Source organism: Amia ocellicauda, chromosome 5, assembly GCF_036373705.1.
Source record: "Amia ocellicauda isolate fAmiCal2 chromosome 5, fAmiCal2.hap1, whole genome shotgun sequence".
NCBI classification, from domain to species: Eukaryota; Metazoa; Chordata; class Actinopteri; order Amiiformes; family Amiidae; genus Amia; species Amia ocellicauda.
The window spans coordinates 29,288,120-29,312,223 of record NC_089854.1 but is presented as its reverse complement, the minus strand read 5'-3'; the positions used below and the strand labels follow the sequence as shown (position 1 = coordinate 29,312,223).

Sequence of the window (24,104 nt, the reverse complement as noted above, 5' to 3'; positions counted from 1 at the left end):
GTGAGGACCCGGTTTGTCCTTTAATAACCCCCATCTAATCAAGTGGCTTGGAACCCTTGGATCAAACAATGTTTCTGGAAACTTAAACAAAACTAATATAACAGTTTTTTTTCCAAACAATCTAAACATGTTTAGATGCCTCACTTATAAAACCTGCTAGATGTTTATAACAAGAGAATATTTCCATTATGTTTAATCTATACATTGTTGTGTCTATACCTTTGGAACAACAAACAGACTACAAACTAAGCTAATGTATGTTGTTGCTGTCAGCATAATTCCTATTTAATGGCACAATTAAGAAAACACAAATACCAGGGTACCCCTGCCAAAAACATTAATCAAACTCAAGTCACGGAGGGATTTGAATCCAGTAGGAATCATTCAGTGTTAATGTGCTTTAATAAATAAAATAATAAGTTAACGTTAATTAAGTTAAGTAAGAGCCCAGTTGGAATCCCAGAAGACACTGTGGCCTCCATGGATCAGAGATGGGCATCCCTCATATAGATGAGTTTAAATGTATTGACCCTGCATTCTTGTAGAAAACGCTCTGTCTGTCTCTCTCTCTTTTTATGTTACGGGAATCTTGCTTGTATGTTTTTATTAACAAGAACACCATGTCAGCATATTCAGAACCCCAGCTAACCAGAGGTGTTTCTGAGGAAGTGCCTGTTTCCTATTATTTAGACACATTATATTAGGTTAACCCCTTCCTCATGAACACAATATTATCTCTGAGAGTATTACAGAGATTCCTGTTATTTAGGGAATAAAATACACAGTCACGTGATGTCTTTTGTATGTTGTTTTGAAAACAGAAATTATACAAATCGTTAGACTGTGCTGAAATGGCAGTGTATGCTACCTCGGTGAAGTTGGCACCCCATATAATTAAATAATCACCAAAACTATTCCATTCATTTGTGCTGTGTTTGTGCTGATTTGTGCTGCAAAAATGAACATTTGTGCTGGTTTGGTCTTTGAGATATTACGCATTCTTTTTAGGGCTGTGTGACACCACTCTCCACCCCATCTCGCTCAAATCGCTCCAAACCGGTGCCATTCATTTGTGCTCGATTTATACCGGTTTATGCTGTTAAAAGAAACCCTGTAACTATGATAGTTTCTTAAATATAACAGAAAAACTTTTTTTAAGAACAGTGACGTCATTCTCCACCCCATGTCATCCGAATCGCTCCAAACCGGTGTCATTCGTTTGTGCTCGATTTGTGCCGGTTTGTGCCGTTAAAAGAAACAATCTAAGTAATTCCCTTTACATGGAAATAACAAAATTATCTCCCGGATCTGTGACATCAGTCATGCATTTACCCCATCTCGTCCAACGCACTCATTTTCTGACTCGTTCGTTTGTGCTCTCGGTGCAGGTTTCTTACCGTCGCTGTCATTGTTTTTTTTTTTAATATTGACAGTTTTATCATTGGCAGTAACTTCAAGCCTCAAATCCAAATCACATTTGCCCTGTATCTGTGCTTGTGTAGCACCTCGTGTATATTGGAACTTAATATAATGTTGTTTGTGTTCTGGTCCATCGCTGAACCAAGTATTACATCTCATTTATTACCATCATGTTTTAGGAGTTTATTCAAAGTAAAAAGTAGACTAACTTTACCTCAGTGAATATATCGTTAAGGCCACTGCGTTATAATAACTGTTTGCTCAATTAGTTAGTGTGTGACTTGATACAAGTGCAGCTTATGTTCAAAATGGTTATTGCATTATGCAAGGACGATGATGGAATGATTGGATAGGATAAACAGTTTCATAAGAAATGGAGATAGTTGAAGCTTTTTCATCTTTGCATTTGAAAGTATACACAAGCATTTGGTGTTGTCCGTTCTTTGTTCCATCTTTAAATAGCAATGCTGTAAGCTGCATTCTGCTTGATACCTTAATCTTCAATATTGATTACATGTTAAAATTTAAACATAACTAATTACCAAGTTGTTTGACATTAATGATATTTCAGATGATACTGTGCTGAAAAAAAGAAAAAAAAACTTACAACAGCATAAGATGTTTTTTTGGTCTTAACTGGTCTACCAGCCTTGTCTTTCAGCTGTTATTTGTTATTTAAGAAACTATCATAGTTACAGGGTTTCTTTTAACAGCACAAACCGGTACAAATCGAGCACAAACGAATGGCACCGGTTTGGAGCAATTTGAGCGAGATGGGGTGGAGAGTGGTGTCACACAGCCCTAAAAAGAATGCGTAATATCTCAAAGACCAAACCAGCACAAACGTTCATTTTTGCGGCACAAATCAGCACAAACACAGCACAAATGAATGGAATAGTTTTGGTGATTATTTAATTATATGGGGTGCCAACTTCACAGAGGTGTTAAACCTGCTTTCCTGACAGCTTTACAAATCACTGGCATCTCTGCAGTATCCTCCCAACACTGAAACTCAGCTGTGAGTTTCTGTATGAGTATCTTTGACCAGCTTGTGGTACTGTGACGTTACTGTGCTTCAAATGTGTAATTTGTCGTTCTATTTCAAGGTGTCCTCATTACTTCTCCATCTCCTGCCGTACGCAATAAACTTTTCACCCCATCCAGCCAGTCGGAATTCCCCATCACTGTAAACTCATAGGAGACTGTGACCTAGAAATGGTGGACTAACGGGTCCAACCTATAGTCTTACTCGGTGGACCACTCAGAAGATCCACTTTCAATGAAATAAAATGTTTGTAGGCTCATAAAATGTTTGTAAGCTGAAAAAAATAACCCTAAGGTGTTTATAGGCCCGGAAATATAGGAATTAAGTTATCTGGAGTCCTGTTTTATGCCCTGCCTTTATCACCCACCAGTAAAGAATTAAAGGTCAACACCTCCCCCTGCATTTCCTTTTCATTTGGTTTCCAACACACTTTGCAGAAGCTGGTTTCACAGCTACTACATCAAATAAACAGTGTACATAGAAACCACCACAGAAAACGCATTAGGACCGAGCATAAATATAAAATAATGCAGACATGGACTACTTCTTAAAAGCTTTATGGGTTGTCGGAGTCATTCGCAGTCCATTATTAGATCTTGTGGTAAAACACAGGGCTCTTTATGGCCAACCTTACATATAACTTTCCATATTACTCATGGGAATGCATTCCAGTGTACTCTTTGCAAGCCCAAGATTTGTAACAGAACTTACTTGTTCAGACCATTTTGATCCATATTGTAAGGATTCTTATGTCCCTAAAAAATATGGTACAGATTTGATTTCATGCAATTCCTTATTTTACTTTTGTTTTATTTACCCAGGTCATGAATGAGAGCTTGGTTGGTGATAATGACACACTATAAATAACCCCTGCGAGGAGTCTGTGAATTCAATGAGTTGGTTTTCCATTTTCTGGTTTTTATGGGTTTCATTAGTGTGCCGAGCGTGTGGCTATGGGTGTCAGACTGTGTGTACAGTCTGCATTGCCATATGAGAGTACGGTGCATGATTTACAGAGAGAGGTGCCTTGTTTGAGAAGTGTAAGACACACTTAATATAGCAAACTATTACTTCACTTAACTAAGTTGTTCACACTACAATGGTCTCTGTATACATAAACAATTAATTCTACTACGATATTTTGGGATGGAAGCTATAAGTAACAAACTTCATGATGTATCTTAGTTATCCCATACACTGTTATGTCTTGAGAGGTGATTGATTAAGAGTTTTTGCAAACACACAAATTTAAGGGTACTTGATACTACTTAGCAGAGTATTTGATTAATTAGACATAATCAAAGAGAGACGTTTAATACAAGAAAATGAATAACTGCATTAAAAACACAGTAAATGGATGAATGCTTAAGGAATGGATACATTTCCCAATATTTAATATAAATTACAAGATTACAACCATCTTAGTCAGTTAATTGTAGTTTTGAGTAATTAATTACAAATGGATCTCTTAAACAAAACCTTTGTTACACAGTAAATATTTGCATATATTTAAAAAAATCATATTTTACAGCTTAATTGCTTCCATTTTAGCCAGTTGTTGTTAATTGCAGACACATCTGAATAGGGTTGTTTCCACAAACCTAAACTGTCTGTCAGAATTAAAGTCCAATTTAATACGCTCTCAACCTGGGCAATATTACACATCGCATAGTTCCACAGGGTTTCTTAAACATCAAAAACATTCAAATGCTCCTCTTCACAGCTGACTTCAAAGGGCTTTTCTATTGTACTCATCCTAAAGGGACTGCAACTGAATTCAGCTTGGTGAAAAGAGAAGATTATAATGAGGGCTACCCACATATACACACACACACATACAACTGGAGCTCCATATTCTTTTAATGTATTTCAATGTTCAAAGGAAATTCCTGTCATTCACAGTATGAAAGCTCCCAAAATAAAACCATTAATTAGATGCCTGTGCACGATACACAGTGCATAATGTGAGCTTTATGAAAAAATAAAATATTTCTGAAACACTGAACAAGATACATCTGACAACACAGTAAGGCATTGTTATTCTCCAATGGGTACATTTAAAATCTTAATCACATAGGCCCGGTATTCAAAACTTCAATTGCAGGTGCCTGACTCTTTTTATGTATTTTATACTTGAGCATAAGCAACGAATGGCAAAATACACACAGTAGAAATATGTCTCTGCAACACAGCTTTATTTATTCATTTATTTATTTATTTATTTGCAGTCAATGCACACTTTCACGAGGGGGACCAGGAAAAATATATTTATAATGAACTGAGTAATTGTTATTCATGATAATGCCCAAAGCATAAACATGTTACACAAAGATAATAGCTTGCATCTGCTTTTCTCTTTGGGGTCTGCAGCAATATTTCAGACTGTTATGGAGAACAACTCAGTGTAGTTGTATTGATTATAAAACAATCATATACCATCATTAATGAGGATTTTGTTTTGCGATTCTTGTTTAAGGCTTACATGCAATTAACCAAAACATGGACATTGGCTTACTTAATTAAATCCTCCACTTATTATGCAGTTGTAGCCATCTGTGTCTGTCAAATGTCCTTGCATAGCATTGATCTGATATTTTAGATTTAAAAAACGAGTTTGTATTATGACTTAGGCTATTACTAGAGTTATTATAAAAGTATTTTGTTTTAATACTTGTTATGGTGGTTGTGTAACATATCCTGAGAGGAAATAGCTGAAACAATGCCTACCCATGCTTTATCAAAAAACTTGTTTTTGCTTAATATATGCCAAACTATGCCAAACTGACCTCAGAATATTAGGGCTATAATACACCAGACCAAAAATATGTGGATGGAAACCAAACCTCTCATTCTAGCACTGCTTTAAATTGGAGATAATTCTAGAGTCTCTCTTTCTCTCTCTCTCTCTCTCTCTCTCTCTCTCTCTCTCTCTCTCTATATATATATATATATATATATATATATATATATATAAATCTAGAATTACCGTGTTTTTTGTTAGATTGTTTTAACAGTAACTTATAAAATTAAATCCATTCTTATATCATATGGATTTCATTTTATAAGTTACTGTTAAAACAATCTAACAAAAAACATGGTATATTAAGGAAAACCTATTTTTGCCACTATGAAACATTGAATTATTTCCTTTTGTCATAAGAGTAGTAGAGATGATGTAAAAAGGGAAGGGGAAGATAAAAAAAAGAGAGTAGCTGGCAAACAATGAAATCTGACATGGCCTAGCAGGACTTTTCAGCGCCCCTTCTGAAGAAAGTGCCCTATTTCATATACTAGCCGAGAGGGAGGCTGACAAGAGGGGAGCAAGAACAGAAGCAGTTTATGATCACCAGATGATTTCTCATCAAAGTGGCAAACCGAAGAAGAAAGCTGGGGATGCCATTTATTCCTACAGTCTCAAGTTTTTTGTAACAGAATATCGATTGTGCTCTGAAAGCTAAGAATAGCAGACCAAATCTGAACTAAGCACTGGTCACCATCAAGAGGCTGTATATTACAGATTAGTGAAGTGATGTCACCACAAATCTAGCAGGTCTTTCATTTTCCAGCAAAATTCCTCAGACGTCTGTGGATTTGCTTTAGAGAAGTGCTACAAAACGAAATACCCAACAGATAAAAGCATGTGGTTAAAATGAGTCTCATATAGATTAAAATACTCCAGCAACTAGAAGCAACTGGGAACATTCCAGATATCAAGGTGTTAAGATGTATTTGAAATGTTTACATCATGTTAAAATAATACACCTCTCTTCATCTTACAGCATGATATTACATTTAATATTCTGTCTCATCAGTGCAGCCAAGACATACTGTTAGACTTTAAATATTCTACACTGACGGCTGCTGGGCCGAAGCAGAAACAGTAATCAATAGATATGAGAAACATGGAATGCAATAGCCCCCTGTGGTTGAGACTGTGATGGTCTGCTTCTCGTTCTTTGCTCTTCACATTCATACTAGATTGACTTAAGGGGAAAGCTCCTGCTGTATTTTCAAAATCATCGAAGGTCTCTACTGTGGCATTTGCAATATCTTTCATTAATAAAACGCAGTCTGTCTCCGGCTGTGGAAAAATAAAGCAATTCATCTTCCTGTGAAGGATTTCCTATTTGGACAGTGTCAAGAGGATGGATGTCATGATAAAAGGAGCAATGGTGCAGCAAATGGGTCGGTATGGCATTTGCATTATGAAGAAAGATCTCCGATAAACAGGTAGCACGAAAAAGGGAAGATAAGTTAAAGGAAGATAGCTGCAGTCTCCTAGGAGCACATCCTGTCACCTGCCATCATCAATAATTCAAAATCCCACTGGAAGGAGCATTAGTGACAGTCAAATCACCTATTGTGGGTCTTCTAATCTAATTTTGAAACCTTTTACATGCCAATAGCCAACTGCCAGGGAGAGCTATCAATCCAAGGGGTTCCTAAAAAGGTCTATGTGCAATGTCAAATGTTCAGATACAGGTCTCAAAAGACAAAAACTCTTCTGTAATGTAACACACCACAGTGCCATTCACAGAATGTTCTCCTTCCTTTTTTCTACTCAATGAAGCTTAGTTTATGAGTTTGAACATTTACATCTAAAAGCCCCCTAAGCTGTACTTAGATCATTGCATCATCCATTTCTTAAAATGTGTGCTTTTGAAAAGCAAAAACGAAAATGGTCGAGCAATCCTCTGAATTGAGTTAATTAACACCCCTGCATCCATCATCAAATGTGTTTGTGCAGAGTTTTCAATGGGAAACAGATGTTTATGCGAAGTACACACTCCACATCACGAATGTTTCCACATCGCTGATGAGCGCCAGAAAAAAGGAACTCCTCGGTTGCCATGGGTATCCGCACATCCATAAATACATATATGAATCCTTAAGTTGACAGTAAGGTCAACGTCAATTACCTATGCTTTCAAACATATCTCTAAGTTCTCCTCTACTAAATTATCACATTAAAATGCTATTAATTGTTACTATTAATAATAAATGAGTATATTACTGTTTATTGACAGACCACTTTCATAATTATAGTGATACATTTTAAAGTATATAAACATTTAAATCAAGATTGTTTTCGTTTCCTTTTCATCCCCTATACCCTCCACATATACTGTGGGCAAAAACACCACTAAAGTGGTACCAGATGAACCCAAATTCCAGGCATTACAAATATGCTTGTGAAGTGTGGAAATTGTGGGTCTGTTTAGCCTTAATCAGGTACTCCAATTTTGGACTTCAGCCTCATTAAGAAAAACTAAATTCACCATTACAAATTTGACTTGAGGCAAACTGAGTTTGTTTCAGCCAAATACGCTTAACATGTACTTAAGTAAAGAGACATCTACTTTGGTAACAGAAATAGCAAGTCAGATTGCACTAATTAAGGTCTAAAACTAAAGGGATATATTACCATGTACTGATGTTATCACAATAAAAGGCTATTGGCCTGTCAAAGTTACAGTGACATGTTTGATGATTTGTATTATCATTTTCTTTAACCTTCATGGCTTGAAGAATGAGGAAACGTAAGACGTAAGTTCTCAAAGTTCTGGGTTCTGGGACTCTGATGATTAAGAGTAACGTCTTTTGCAAGTATCAAGCATCAGTTTTCACTAACTACAAACATTGCACTACTGCATACATTAAATAATATTAATTCTTTCACTGTCGTATGTCATCCGCATAAATCGAACATTTGCCAACTTAATAGTGGAAGTGGCCAATTTGTGCTTTCTGAACTCAGATATGTGCAACAAGCTTTAAATTCTTCACTAATCTTCATTAGTCTGACCTTTGTCAATGTAAGATTTTGTACTATTGAGTTTCATCGCTTGTTTTCAAAAGCATTTTGCATGACGCCTGGGAAAACATAAGACTGGTCCTTCTCCATGATTCTCTTTAGTTGCCGTTGATTGTTTGTTGTTTGTTTTATTAGGACTACTCCATCCCTTTCCCACCTCTACTCTCCAGCGCTGACCTTACCTGTGGTGGAAGACGTAAAACTGTTTCCTCATTCTTATCTCAGACTTGTCACGCAATGTCAATTAGCCATGCAAGGCTGATTTGTGGTTTTTGAAATCTTTCCACTAACCCCCTCATCCCCAGCCTCCAGTCCTTACAATCTTTAATTGAATCCTACATCCACCTCAGATGTCTTCTAAAATTACAGTTAATGATTGGAAATACATTTTCTAACATCAAAGCATGCTCACTGTCTCTTTAACGCAGAAGGTCTTCATTTACCTAAATGCAATTGCTATCTACTATCTGGTAGATTATTTGTACTTTAGCAGAATATGAGAATGATGGAAAGATAAAACCTATACCATGCTTGCTTTAAGAGAAAATTGCAGAAATTCACTTGTTCCCATCAGGACAAATCTCATGTGAAAGCAAAAACACACACAAAAAATCTTTAGCTACATTAATATGACTGAGGTCAACAGGAAATTAAATCCTTCACATCATTTCACAAAACAACTTATTTTCCACAATTACCTGAAAGCGTTTTGCCATGGATTTTTAAACCACTTATTCCATAATATGACAGCAATTTCCATTTTTCCTTTTTAAAACAACTTGTATGAATATGTGCTGCCTGCAATTCAGTGCCAAGCAATGAATAAAAGGTCTGCCTACTCACGGGTGGAAAAACAATAGTGAAATTAAAGGAAGCAGAACATGCAGCCTATAGATTAAAAGCAATTTCTTACCATTGTGTTACACAGCTAGATTCCACCGGGAGAGATCTGCAGCCAAGTGCCTCTGTGAGAGAGTGTGAATTTGCTGAGGAGAATTAACAAGCCCCTGCTAGCACTGAAGTGAGTGACAAGGACTCTGGGTGTTTGGAAAGATAGAGCAAGGAGGAAGCATTTGTCACATATCTGGGAACTAATTACAACCAAAAAGGCCCCAAACGCAAGGTTAAAACCAAGGCCAGCAAGAGAATGAATGAGTGTCCTTCTAGATGAGCTCTTTTTCCATAACGTCCAGAATAAAACAACAAAATAACATGTTCCAGCGGTTAATTCTCTTTATTTGGAAGATTTCAAATGTCTGTTGTTGTTTAGTTTTTCCCTCCAGATGTGTGGGTTTGAAGCCCACATTCCCAGATGGAATGAGGGCCCACTCTTAGCTCATACACTGCACAATGGCTGACACTGTAAGTCGGCAAAGACCCTTTTCAAGCAACAAGGGCTGTTTTTGTGTTCCCTGCCCCATCCAACTCTTGTTAATCACATTGACCCCGTGTGTCTCAATTCCCCAACTGTGTGTTTCTCTCATTAATTCAAGGAATTAGAACTTTAGGCAGTTAAAAGCTGGCTGCTTGTGTATTCCAGCAGTGGGACTTGGGTGGGGGGGTGGGAAATTAAAATTACTGTTTCACAAATGCTCTTCTCTTAACAAGGTACCATGCTGTTCTCTGCTTGTAAGGTTTGCACTTGCTTGGAAACTGCCATCATCATTTGATTCCACCTCATTTGCAAAATAATCATTTGTAGTAAAATATTAACAAAGGGGAACTATTCTTAATTTTATCTCAGTGCTGTTATTAACTTACAATATATTTTGGTCAAGGTGTGGTTTTGTTTCTAGAAACAGATTTTAGATTTATTTTCTAATTGCTACATTGCTGTCTGCCACTGAAAACACATTTTCTTGAAATGAAATAATTAAACAAACACATCTGTCATACTACATAGACCTACTGAAGTGAAATTCTTTAAACTGGTTGCCGATTACTTGTGTAAGTATTCAAGGAACCTATCTTTCAATAAACTGAATGCTTAATCTTTCTTAACTACTGTACCTGGCTTTACACCAAGCTTGAATGACCAAACTGGTGACCAGACTGTGTGTATTTTAGCAGCTGAAAGTATGCCACAATAACTACATAATAATGGCTTCTAAATCCATGTATGCATGTGTGTGCAGTGAAGATTTAATCTTAATGTCTCATAACAGGGGCAACCTCACAATTTTCACATTTTAAGATATTTTGGCACACAGTGAAGAGTGTATAATTAAGAACGCATGTGAGTGTCAGGCAACAAAATGAAAGTAAGTAATTGTGAAATAAAAAGTAAAAAATAAAACAAGATAAAAGCTGCCAGCCAAATTAAATTATATGTAAATTATACACTTTAATGTGTATGCACAGAGATGCACAGATGACCTGAATGGGCCAAAAAGGCAACTAGCTGGGTTAAAAATAGTTGTTTATTACACTGCTTTGTCTGGCTTGCACAATATATATATATATATATATATATATAAAATATATAATGGCACATTTCGACAAAACCTGTGCAAACAGGAGCCTGACAAATGCAAATGAAACCACCAGAGGGAGTCTATTGAGTGATTCTCTGGATTGCATAACACTTCAGGAATATGAAGTGGATTCCACTACACAGCCTTACCGGTGGCTAATACACGATTGACTTTTTCAGTAGCAGGTCAAAAGCTTCATTGAATGTGCTCTAACTGAGAGAGTATTCCGTGATAGCTCTGCAAAACATGCACCCCACAAAAGAGATGCCATATTATTATAATAATTATTATTTATTTATTAGCAGACGCCCTTGTCCAGGGCGACTTACAAAATATAAGCGCAATACAAAGTGCAGTATTGCAGTGCAGTTCTCATTTTAAAATGTTGTACTCTGCATAATACATTTTACAAATTCCAATTTACACAAGTATATATATATATATATATATATATATATATATATATTTATTCTATATGATCTTTTTCGATAGCCAGCACCTTCTTAGATATTTAGATGTGCATGTGATTAATCTTGTTTCTACTAATATATATATATGACTTGGTTCTTATATAAAATATATATATATATTTGAACTATTCTTTTGGTATCAGAGTGGTTTACAGGAATTAGTTGGTGCTCTCGGAAACTGAGCCAACTCCCCTGCTATTTATAAAAGTAGGTTTTGTTTCCAAGAGGACTTCTCTTATTTTATATCCCCTTACCTTTAACCTATTTTACCCACACTGTCTAGTGATTAATATGCTGTTGACCCATTTCTTAGCATAAGTACCCTCGAGGCTTCTTACAGCGTAGCTTTAATTTAGTTTCAATAACAAGATTTTGAAAAGCAGAGGGAAAGGTTCCGGCACTGTGAACTGGAGATGGAGAAATGAAAACTGCCATGGGCCAAAAGAAGCCGCAACATCCCAACGTGAAAAATTGATACCTCTGCATCTTTCATGAATTCCCCTAAGTTTCCTTAAACACATCCTTACAACAGAATGATATGTTGACCACTGGGGATAAATACCACTAATTTTGTCCAGTTCTTTTACAGCAATCCACAAAATCCACAGATATATGAATATCTATATTACTGCACAGAAAACGAAGAACATGGAAATCAATTCAACTATGCATTTATTAAATTGCTAGTCCCGCCACATCCTGTTTGCCTGAGGGGAATACTATACCATTACAATAATGCTGCGAAATGTTCCCTTCCTCCATATGTGATTTTAATTGTGCCAAATGAGGTGCACAGTTGGTTTTATAAAATATTCATACCTCATCCACAATGCAGGACAAATGGTGACCTTATTCCACTGCCCCTTGAGAAGTACATCGTGTTTGTCTGCTTGTGTACTACTTTTGTTAATAATACAGCCACAAGCACAACAGATACATAGCACAGACAAAGCAAAGTGTACATCAGCAACTCTTTCCTATTTTTAAAAAATCTCCCTTTTCCTTCAACTATGTTGTGCTTGGCCAACTAACAATGGTGCTTCATTTGCAAAGTATACAGACTTTTTAAATGCAACCTAATGTGCACTGAGGCTATTCTGTGTTTACATTATACCATAATGAAAGCAATACATATCTTAAATGCTTTCCTGGAAACAATGATGACAATTAAAACAATGTATGAAACGAAAGTCAGGTTAAAGGAACAGTTTATTGCCAAATGAAATGTACCCAGCACCCTCAGCCCCCTTTTCATGAAGTGTGAGTAATTCAAATTTAGAGGAATTAGAACCATTATCACCAAAGGATCACTCCCAAAAACATGTGTTCACTGTACTCAGGCTGTAATCAGGTGTTAAAACCTCATTTTCCTGCAGTTGCGGGGAGGGGGGGAATACATTTGAAATCCATTAGGTAGAAATAAAATATGTCAAAACCCAAAATCCTTACTCTGCTGGGCTTCCTCTCAGATGCATATTAGCAGAGCACCACATTTTAAAATGAGAACTGTCAAACCTCTTTGAAGGGGAGTGCTTCAGGACTGCATTTTTAGGGTCACCTGTGTTTTATGAAGACATTTTCTGGGTGCTAAAGCCAGAAATACTGAATGTGATATACTGAAAGAATGTAGACTATCTTACTTTATGAATGTGATACAGTGTCATGTGATTATGTCACTATATTGTTGTATCATAGTTAATCAGCTATTTTTTGAGTATTTTGAGTATATATATATATAACTGTAATTTAACTTTAATTTAAAGTTCTTGCTCTCGCTGCTTTTATATTAGATAACCAAGAGGGTTCGAGAGGACCGAGAGGTCAAATGTCAGGACTGGGTGACTTTTCCGTCCTGTCCCTGCTTTTCACTTTTGAAAAAAAAAGTGCATCCACAAAGTATTCTCGATTAACAGGAGGATAATAACTGCATTCAAGTACATTGTAGGAAAACATTTCAAGAGATTTATTCTTTCATTTAAAAAATACATCAATAAAGCAACAAACACAAAATAAAAAAACAAACACCCGGGACTGTCCTCAATCTGTCATAGTTTAAAAGTCTGAATTTTCTGTTTTGAGCATCTATATGGAGAACCAGGCAGAATGTAAATTTTATGCAAATGTAACTCTGTCTGAAAGTACTGTACATTCAAAGAGTTTATGAACAAGACACAGTAATGCACACTACATTAATTCAACTTTCCTTAAGCATTTAGCATCTGAAATTCCCCTTTGATCAAACATGGCACCAATGGGAAAGACTTATATAAACACAACTCTCCAGTTTCACCACATTTTAGATGGATAACATGCAATGTCAATAAAACAATACAGTGTACACTTCAGCAGAGGTCATCTGTAACCCCACCCAGTTTCACCAATTTACTTCAATGATGTGTGCGTCCATTTGTCCTGAGGAACAGTGTAAAAATAAAGGCCAACAACCAATCAAACAATCACGTGAGCCAGGTCTGAAAGGCACCAGATATGGTTCTAAAAATAAACCACTGACTTAGAGACAAATCCTGTGCTTAACGAGAAATCGTGTACAGCAAATAAAACAGAAATGACACCCTCTCCAATGCTTGAAAACCGGGTGTTCAACATGTACAAGCACTCTGGCATTGAGTGAGAGGAAAAATGAGAATATTGAGAAACAGAGAAGCTAGTAATGCAGTATTCCATATGCAATGGTTTGTAATTGCTCCCTCCAGCTGTGCAAGTGTTCAATTTCATTGGTTTTCCTAGACTGCTCCAGGGAGCACACAACTCTGCAATACCACAGCAGCTACAGATGGAAACATTTGCTATCTGCATGCTGAGCAAACTTTGTCTATTGGCATAATATCGGTTTTATTTATAGCTGATTTTCAAAGCCAAAACTATTAGAAAATGTTAGTGACCCTGTGTAAACTTTTATATGTCTCATGACACAGTGGGGATTGGAGCTTGTACACCAAAAATGTATCATGAGGGTTTTTCAGTATTCATAAACATGTTATTAGTGTATTATTAATACTTTATCAAATGGTTTTCCGAGTCAAGTACTAAAGAAGCTTTCATATATACGATCAGATCAAAACAAAAAAATATTGGTACAAAATTTGAATATGGGCACCAGTTTCCCAATTTTATGAGTTGCTGAAATTAATATAGAAACAATTGCTTGTAATATCTTGTACTTGCTTTTCTAGCTTATCTTGTGCCTCCCTGTCTCTTGCAAAGTCTGCTAACTGTAGAGAGATGCACTCTCCAGCGCTATCATTTGTTGTACTTCTTCCCACAATTATTTCAGAGTTCAAAAAGTGCACTTTTCCTGACACTGGTGCATTTAACAGACCTGCATTGATAAGAAACAACCACATGAGCCTCATTGCATGTTACTGTACATTCCCTGCCAGTGAAATTATTTTGGAATCGGACCTTTACATATGGATAGTTCAGTGGGTTTCCTTTCAAAGGTTAGGCACCAAAAAAAAAAAACATCACTCGCTTCCTCCTGGAACAAGAGTGCAGTTCTGTCTTTTAAGAACCAATGTTTTGGGATATCCATCAGAGTAAATGTTATCTGTCGGTCATAGTTTTAAGTGATGGGGGCAGCCTAGGAATTTTTGGAAAAGGATTTTGTTGGTATTTCTGGCTTCATTTCAAACAAAAGCCTGACCAGTCAAAGTAAGGGGTAAGCTTCCATGAATTTGTGAATTTAGATTTACGTCCACACTGATTGAAAGAGTGTGATGGGAATAAAGAGCAAAGCCAATATTGCAGCAGACTAACCAAAGCCAGATCGTATTTGATTTGAAAAACAGACGCACACAAAAAAAGCAATAAGCTAACTCAGCAGCACGGTTCATGCAAATCCTGCAGTTAACAACAGATGATTGTTATCATGTTCGACAATGGGATTTTTAAAGCAGATAGTCTTGGATAGAGGATTAGACTGCCAGATATGTTTTTAATACGGAATGTTTTAATTCTTTCTGATTAATCAACTGGATTAGGAAATGAGAATATCATCTATTTATTGTGAATGATCTTACAAACACTGCATTTAATCCATTAATTAAGCATTATAATCCCAAACTACTGTCTTACAAAAGCTGATTTAATTTATATTTCTCAACTAATATATATTTTTTCACAAATTGTTTATATCTTTAAATTTGGATACGTGATCTGTTTGTTAGCCCATCAGAGCAAAAGCACTTCAAGGCAGCTCGATACAATTAACAGTAGTTATTTACATGAGCATGGTTATTAGCATACAATAATCGCCCATGGCTGCTGCAGTTACCCCGCTGTCGCACATTCTTTTGCACATGTTGTATAGATTTACTGATAGCATGCTTCTCTTCTCACCAGCTGTCTTTCAAAAGCCACAACTGTACACCCACTGCTGGAACCTCCGCTGCTACTCGCCAAAGCTGTTTTAGCCAATTTGAAGAGACTTTAGTAGTTAAACATATTTTTCTGATGCGTTTGTGGTCTATGTACAGCTTATAGGAGGTGGATTGTTTTGCATACAACCTTGAATATACAAAAATTGTTTTTTTAGCATTCTCATACAAGTTGAAGATATCAACAACATCCAACATTATATTTTTAGGATGATCAATCCATTGGTGGCAAAAGACATTTCCGGAGCTGCTTGGACACTCAGTAGGGGTTCAGGTAGCTGTGATGCCTATGAAAGCAGCATACACAGAACTGCAGTGGATGTAGCAGTAGGCCTTGTCTAGAACATGATTGACAGGTTTGTGCCTCTCAGTTCAGTGTTAAAGACACTGCCATAAATAATGCCATTAGAATATTCTCCCATGATTACCAATAACCATAATTAACCAAGCTATGCACAAACCATTTGAAGGAATGAAGCTAGTACTCGGAAATCGTGTCATAGTAGTCTTACAGCTCCTACGTATCCGATCTGACTGAGTAAACTAGCACTGTATTATTTCCAGGTCAAAAGCCTTAACCATAACCAACCTTCTGAGGTTCCTAAGAGCCCTTTTCATGGTGAGCCTGCTTAATCAATCCAATTTCATTTTCTGCCTACAGTTTTTTTGAGATCTTCTAATTACTGACTGAAAGACGTTTGACTGGACAGTTGAGTGCAATGCGGAATACAGAAACAAAAACATACCCAAAATAAAAAGTGCTTCAGTTTTCATTCGTCCATAAAACATTGTGAAATAACCACATATGGTAACTTCACGATGGTTCATTGTTTCCTTCTTACACACTGGCTTTCAGTTCCCCTATTTCTTCATCGGAATACAAAAAAAACATTCCCTGAGATACGGATAATTGCTTCACAAGAAGTGCCAAAGCAGTAGAAATATTACCCATTTTGTGTGGCACCATGTAGATGACCCTAGAGCAGATACCAGTTAATGGAAGGATAGACAAGAAAAAGGACATTTGTAAAACATCTTGTGTTGTTAGAATAAGCAGTAGCTCCATTTAATTTCATACTTGCTTGGATTGTTTTGTCAGTTTAAATATACCCAGGGGGGTGAGTCTGTGACAGACGTGTAATATTGATCTAGTTCTATCACACATGTTTATAATCCCTGCAATGCTTATTTTCAAAGTACTGTTAATTCCTTGTTTCCTTGGTGTCATCCAGGAATACCTTTTTCAGTTGTCTGGGCAGATATCCATATACCTTTGGCATAAACAAGAATTTACTTCAACAGACTTTAAAAGAAGAATTGAAACCAAGGGTGTTACCTTGGTTAGAAAAGTGAAAGTGATTATGCTGAGGGATGGATTGAGGTCTATCAGATGTAGATCTGTGAGAATCATGGAAGTTCAGGGAGACTTGGGTAATGAGCCTACTTTGTATATTTGAGTATTTCACTTTCAATCTGTTTGTTTTCTGGTTTAAACACCTTGGTTTGTGTTAATACACTGCCCAACTGAGACTTTTCACAAGGTTTTATTTTCCTCTGAACTAAAACACACTGCTGGTTGTAAAGAAAAGTATGAATAAAGTCAAGAAAAGACAAAGTCATGTGGAAGGCTAAGTTAATTATTACAATGTACTTAAATGGACCACTTACCTTTTTCTTATATTTGTATTATAATTATTATTATTATTGTAATAAGCAACACTATTTCGTTTTTGCTGTATTCTTGCCTCGTGTCCACATTGAAACATACTAAGAGCAAGTTAATTTACAGAGCAGAATGAAATAGAAAGTGTTAGAGGAAATATGTCTTCATAGGTGTTGGAGAATATAAAGTAGAGTGGAATAGGAACTACCGATTTTAGATTCAAACATCAAATGAGGAAATTAATTGTGAATCTTGTATGTCAATGTGTGTTTTTAAATTGCTTTTAGGGGTGTGAAGCATTGTCAGTTGCAATGATGTATTTTTAAATATGGCATCCAAATGTTAGAAATGTATGTGTAAAAGACCAAATACAATATTAATACTATTCCTCTCTGATTTATTATTGAATATTAAACTTGTTACATAATGGGAATTTAAGAGATTGTTTTTGCAGCTTGGATTCACTCTAAATGCAAACACAGATCAAAGCCTTGTTGAGACGGATCTAAATGTGTAGTTCACAGGTCATGCAGCACAAGGCTTTTTATATTTTCGTATGCTTCGTGTCATTTCACCAGCCCTGCATAACCTGAAAACCTCTGCCCTTACCACATGATAGACAATATACCCAATGAGTGGAAAAAGAAAACAGCCGCCAAGGAGATGCATGAGAATCTATACTGGATAAATGTTTGTGCTTTGGTTAAACATCCGACCCAAAAGTGACCGGTGCTCGTCTACTCCTTTGCAAATGCTTTATTGCCAATCTCCAGCTGAAAAATACAGCATTTTTTCTTAACCTCATTATTATCTCAATAATCATTATGAGAAATGATCAAATGAGTGTGACTCAGGCTTTTATGGCACACTGTTTGTGTTGGTTTGTTAATGGTACTAACTGTCACTGTCACCTGGTAACAAGATTCAAAGATAGATGGAGTCTTGTGCTCTTAGGCTGTAAATGTGTGAAAAATACAACACTCCATAATATCACTCTGCTTGTTGCCCAGTGAAAGAGCTTGGTGAGTTCTCCTAAATACGCCTTTAGTCATCTCACATACATACATACTATTTTACTTCCTTTTCTAAATCGCAGGCTGAGCTAACTGTCCATTTGAGCTAACTACAAGCTTTCCGTTGTTGAATGAGTGCCTAATCAAAACTACAGACTGATTTAAAAAAAAAAACACACAAACATTCTCAGCAGCAGAATCACAGAGTAAAGTGTCTACCTGGGTGCTACTTATTTAAAGCTTTATCAAGACTATTGGCAATTCCAGTTATAAACTAAAGAAATATGTTTTTTTTATAAACAGTGAAACAGAGTACAGAGCTTGAGATATGTCAGTTGAATGTTCACACCAACATTTGTGGTAGAGATTCAAACAACTAACAAGTGGCCAGAGAGTTGTTAATAGCCACTAGAACATGGCATGTCAGGTTTCTAGAATTGTTTCTACAAATTGTGCAGAAACCAAAGTTTGAATGCTTTTGAAAGCTGTGAAATTTGTTCTTTTTCATTATCATCAGCAGCACCATGCCATATTTAGTTATTTCAATCCATAGTCATTAGTTTTCCTTCTCAAAAAATGTTTTGCACTGTGAACAAATGTACAACAAATAGTGCTGTTGCAGTGTATTTTCTGTGATCAGTTGTATGTAACTGTTGCAATGATATTTTAAGCCTTGAGCTATTTTGAAGGCAATAACATTTCCGATGGCAATGGATGATGGCCTACCAAAAAAAAAAAAACATAGAATACAAAAAAATATCTGTATTTGTTGTATCTGATAATTTCCTTGGATACCAGATTAGAAACACGAAACACGGTTCTACTTTAAAGGGGTGAGTTGTATTTTGCTTCAGGAAGCATATTCAAATTTTCAATTTGTTCCATCTAATATGATTATGATTATTAATGAATCTCTTTCTGGATAAAATATTGATACTGTTCAAAGTTTGCTTTCTCATGTTAATGATAATCAGTGAAGTATTCAGTCTGCTATACCAGCAACAGCTGGCAATAGATGGTTTCTGCAAATATTAATGTGTTGCTACTGTATAAGATAGCAGTGTAATATTTGTAGAACAATTTCTATGTTTATTTTTCAACCAAAACAGTATCCTAGTTTCTACTGTACTCTGAATAGTGCATAGACAATCAGCATTTGAGCACCATTTCCTGCCATTTTATTATTGTTTGGATGAACTAAACCTTTTGTTAGTGTTTGGACTGAGTGAACTGCTGGCGGATTTGGCCTCTTGTGTATGAAGAAAATGTTTGTCTCCGCCTTAAAATAAGAATTGATCAAACTCTTTTGGAATATACATTCACCTAAAGGATTATTAGGAACACCTGTTCAATTTCTCATTAATGCAATTATCTAACCAACCAATCACATGGCAGTTGCTTCAATGCATTTAGGGGTGTGGTCCTGGTCAAGACAATCTCCTGAACTCCAAACTGAATGTCTGAATGGGAAAGAAAGGTGATTTAAGCAATTTTGAGCGTGGCATTGTTGTTGGTGCCAGACGGGCCGGTCTGAGTATTTCACAATCTGCTCAGTTACTGGGATTTTCACGCACAACCATTTCTAGGGTTTACAAAAAATGGTGTGAAAACATCCAGTATGCGGCAGTCCTGTGGGCGAAAATGCCTTGTTGATGCTAGAGGTCAGAGGAGAATGGGCCGACTGATTCAAGCTGATAGAAGAGCAACTTTGACTGAAATAACCACTCGTTACAACCGAGGTATGCAGCAAAGCATTTGTGAAGCCACAACACGTACAACCTTGAGGCGGATGGGCTACAACAGCAGAAGACCCCACCGGGTACCACTCATCTCCACTACAAATAGGAAAAAGAGGCTACAATTTGCACAAGCTCACCAAAATTGGACAGTTGAAGACTGGAAAAATGTTGCCTGGTCTGATGAGTCTCGATTTCTGTTGAGACATTCAGATGGTAGAGTCAGAATTTGGCGTAAACAGAATGAGAACATGGATCCATCATGCCTTGTTACCACTGTGCAGGCTGGTGGTGGTGGTGTAATGGTGTGGGGGATGTTTTCTTGGCACACTTTAGGCCCCTTAGTGCCAATTGGGCATCGTTTAAATGCCACGGCCTACCTGAGCATTGTTTCTGACCATGTCCATCCCTTTATGACCACCATGTACCCATCCTCTGATGGCTACTTCCAGCAGGATAATGCACCATGTCACAAAGGTCGAATCATTTCAAATTGGTTTCTTGAACATGACAATGAGTTCACTGTACTAAACTGGCCCCCACAGTCACCAGATATCAACCCAATAGAGCATCTTTGGGATGTGGTGGAACGGGAGCTTCGTGCCCTGGATGTGCATCCCACAAATCTCCATCAACTGCAAGATGCTATCCTATCAATATGGGCCAACATTTCTAAAGAATGCTTTCAGCACCTAGTTGAATCAATGCCACGTAGAATTAAGGCAGTTCTGAAGGCGAAAGGGGGTCAAACACAGTATTAGTATGGTGTTCCTAATAATCCTTTAGGTGAGTGTAAGCTTATTAATCTTCGAAAGCTTGAAAAAACAAAAAAGTCAGAGAGCAACATGTCTCATCTTCAAACTATGTAATTAACCTCTGTCTATAGCAACATTAATGTAGCTGCCATGCCACTGCAGCTAGCCAATTTCATGGAAATGTGAATGACTAATGTGAGAAATCTAGTCATGAAAACTGTTAGTACGTGTTAGCTGTTCTTAAGTCGAAGAATTTAATTAAATGGACCTTAAATGGTATCCAAAATATTTTAATGACAAAGACATTGGAGAGTACATTTTATCTACTCTACATTACATATATATTTAGAAGTCTTTTGCTTTTGTTTTTATGTGATATTCCAATCTGCAATTATAATACTGACTAGATCTGCCTAGCATGCAAAATGAGATCAATTTATCAGTAGAAGCCTTTCATTTAAACTTTAAAGAAAAGGAAGACTGACTTTTTCCCCCATAACATATATTTTAATTTATGTACTTGGGCAGTTGCATACATGTGTTTTGTAATGTCAGCATTCTACCTTTTCGTAAGTCAGACAAGGTATAATAGGCTCACAACTGAAAAGGATTATCACAGACATCTGTCTTCACATGAAGCAGTCCATATAATATGTTGCATGGCAAATGCCAACCAAGTCACGTTCTTTCAAGCTGAGCTGCTGCTCTGGAGAGGAAGCTTATGGGGAGGAGAAACGTAACATTTCAAAATCAACATCAATAAATAACGAAAGTGACAGTTCCCATGGATCTTATTGTTTTCAGCTTTTTTCCATTAAAACAAAGAACACAGCTGTATGTTACATTCTCCTAAATGCAACTGTGAAGCAACTAAAAAACTGGTGGTTACTATGCAAACATTCAAATACATAGCAATGGTTGCCAAACATTTATTCGCAGATACTTCTATGCCTATGACTAAGGTAATATCTACAGAACCTGAAATACATAATTTTCTGTGTTGTGATGCACACAACAGGCTTAGAAGTTTTTAAGATCTATGAGCAAGTAAGAAAGACAATGTACAAAACCAGAGTCTTCAGCAAATTACCATGTTGAAACAATTAAAAATCAGCACAAGTGAATGACCATTAGTACTGCTATACTTGCTGGTTTCGTGGGATGGAAGGGTAGCCTCTTGATTTTTCCCATTTTCAAACTAATCACTCCAAAATATAAAAGCTGGGAAAGCAATCTGACAAATGTACCCAAATATTCTCAGTAGAGTTAAACAAACAAACAAAAAAAAAGTACACATTAGACTACACTAGTGGTGTGCTGCATGATTATTTTAATAATCGATTTGAATTCAATATTATTTTTTCGATTTGTTGATGAATCAATTATGTATTTTCTTTATAATTTAATAATAATAATACCCTTACTAGAGGTATTCTGTAATATTAACTCTCCAGTATTCATGTGGTTCTCTTTCTCTCTGTTCATGTTCTCTATCCAAATAGGAAGTATTTACTCACCACAAAACCATGACAACAATTTACATTTAAATTATGTATGACATTCAGAAAATGTTCTAACTCCATGTTTCCATACAATAAGAAAACAAACAAATAAAACAAATCTTGTTGCACGCCTTCTATAGAAATGGTTATGTAAAACAAAACAAAAAACAGACATCGGCATAATGTTATAATTAGTATTACAAAAACATTAAACATTTCTGGAAACGAACAAAACCAAATATTGTTGTATAAATGGTTTCTTGCAAACATGTTATGACATGAGACATAAAAATATTTGATATGTAGAATTGGAGCACCAATGGCAATCACATACAGGCGTCTGAGGGCCACCTAGGCTGCCATTAGGGTCCAGGGGTAAGGCCCCTTGCTATTTCATGGGTGTATCTTTTGCTAAAATTATACAAAATAAAACAAGAACTATGTCAAATTTCATCACCCTACAACTACCAAATGTACTATAATAAAACACATCCCATCCACTTCAAGAAACTATCATTCCAAAAGCCAGATTAAAACGTATAACAAATTACAGAGGAAATTACAAATCCCAAAAGAGGACATTTGGCATTGGATAGTAGTAGTAGTATCTTAATAGTAATATCATTTTTATACAAGCAAACCAGACATCAGCACAAATCTAAATATAAAGGAAGTGTCATTCAGCACTTAAAATACTAGACTACAGTTTCTTAAAAATTACTTAAAACTATCAAATGCATTAATGTTTCAATTAATAATATGTGCATTTGACAGGAACATTTCATAATTGTTCACTTTAATACATAAAATACATAAATTGGGTTTAAGCAAATCAAAATTTAGCGACTGTTACTTACATTTCAACTCCATTAATACGTTTAACATTAGATCTAAGCATATACCTAAACATACATCATTAACATTATACACAATAATGACTAAATATAATTAGTGTAACCATAGACATAAACATGAGTGTATCAACTGTGTGAACAAGACCTACCTCACCCTCTTTAGAGTTAGACATTTGGTACACCTCTTGCAAATTGCTTTTCCAGTGCTGTTGATATTGATTTACAATGCAGTCACCAATTTAAATTCCTTGCCTCCACTGCTTTGAAAACCTCAACTTCCTCATTTAACCAGGACCAGCGTAATTTAATTTGTTAATACCTGAATAGATTTTTTTTTTTTTTACCAGAAGAGATCTGACCTGATTGGTACATATTGTGTGACAGTATGTGAGAAATTGGTGCTCACGACTCAAAGTAAGCTACCTGCAACATTCTCTCATGTGCATATATTTGACTTTATATATATTTGATGCTTTCATGTACATATATATATATACATGCATGCAACAAAATCAGTTGGATTTGCACATATCTTAAATAGCCCAATTGCTTTGCCTAAATGTCAGAATGCGGCCAAAAATCTTAAAACTCTCAAGTCAGAAACAAATGCATTATTCCAGGTTGCTATGCAAAAGTAGGCTAATAGAAAATAGTCCACACAGTGCTCTAGTCCTGTCCTGAACCATTCGCTGGCACCCTGACACTCTTCTCCTTGGTCTTGCTCCTTCTCTCTCCCTGGTCTGCCATTTTTTCACTGTTTCACTACATTACAATACCAAAATGTAAACACTTAGTTCTCATTAAGAAGTCAAGGCTTTAAAATGTGCATGAAGCAAACTGAATTAATGCAAGTCATGAATACAAGAATTCCAATACCAAAACAATCATTGAATATTAAGATAATCGATTTGATTATTTATTTATCCCAGCTCTAGACTACACAGGTTAGCAAAAGAAGATT

At 36.2% G+C, this 24,104-nt stretch overlaps 1 protein-coding gene across 2 annotated transcripts in view; it reads right to left on the bottom strand.

The window, feature by feature from the left end:
* gas7b (growth arrest-specific 7b) overlaps positions 1-24,104 on the bottom strand; it is a 98,200-nt gene that overhangs the window by 69,021 nt on the left and 5,075 nt on the right. Inside the window, exon 1 of one of the 2 annotated variants that reach the window (XM_066704710.1) lies at positions 9,193-9,504. The exons of the other annotated variant lie outside the window; for it this stretch is intronic. Coding sequence (XP_066560807.1) covers positions 9,193-9,195 — 3 coding nt within the window. The 5' untranslated portion in view covers positions 9,196-9,504. Of the gene's footprint in view, positions 1-9,192; positions 9,505-24,104 lie in introns of those variants that run through there. 2 annotated transcript variants of the gene reach the window in all.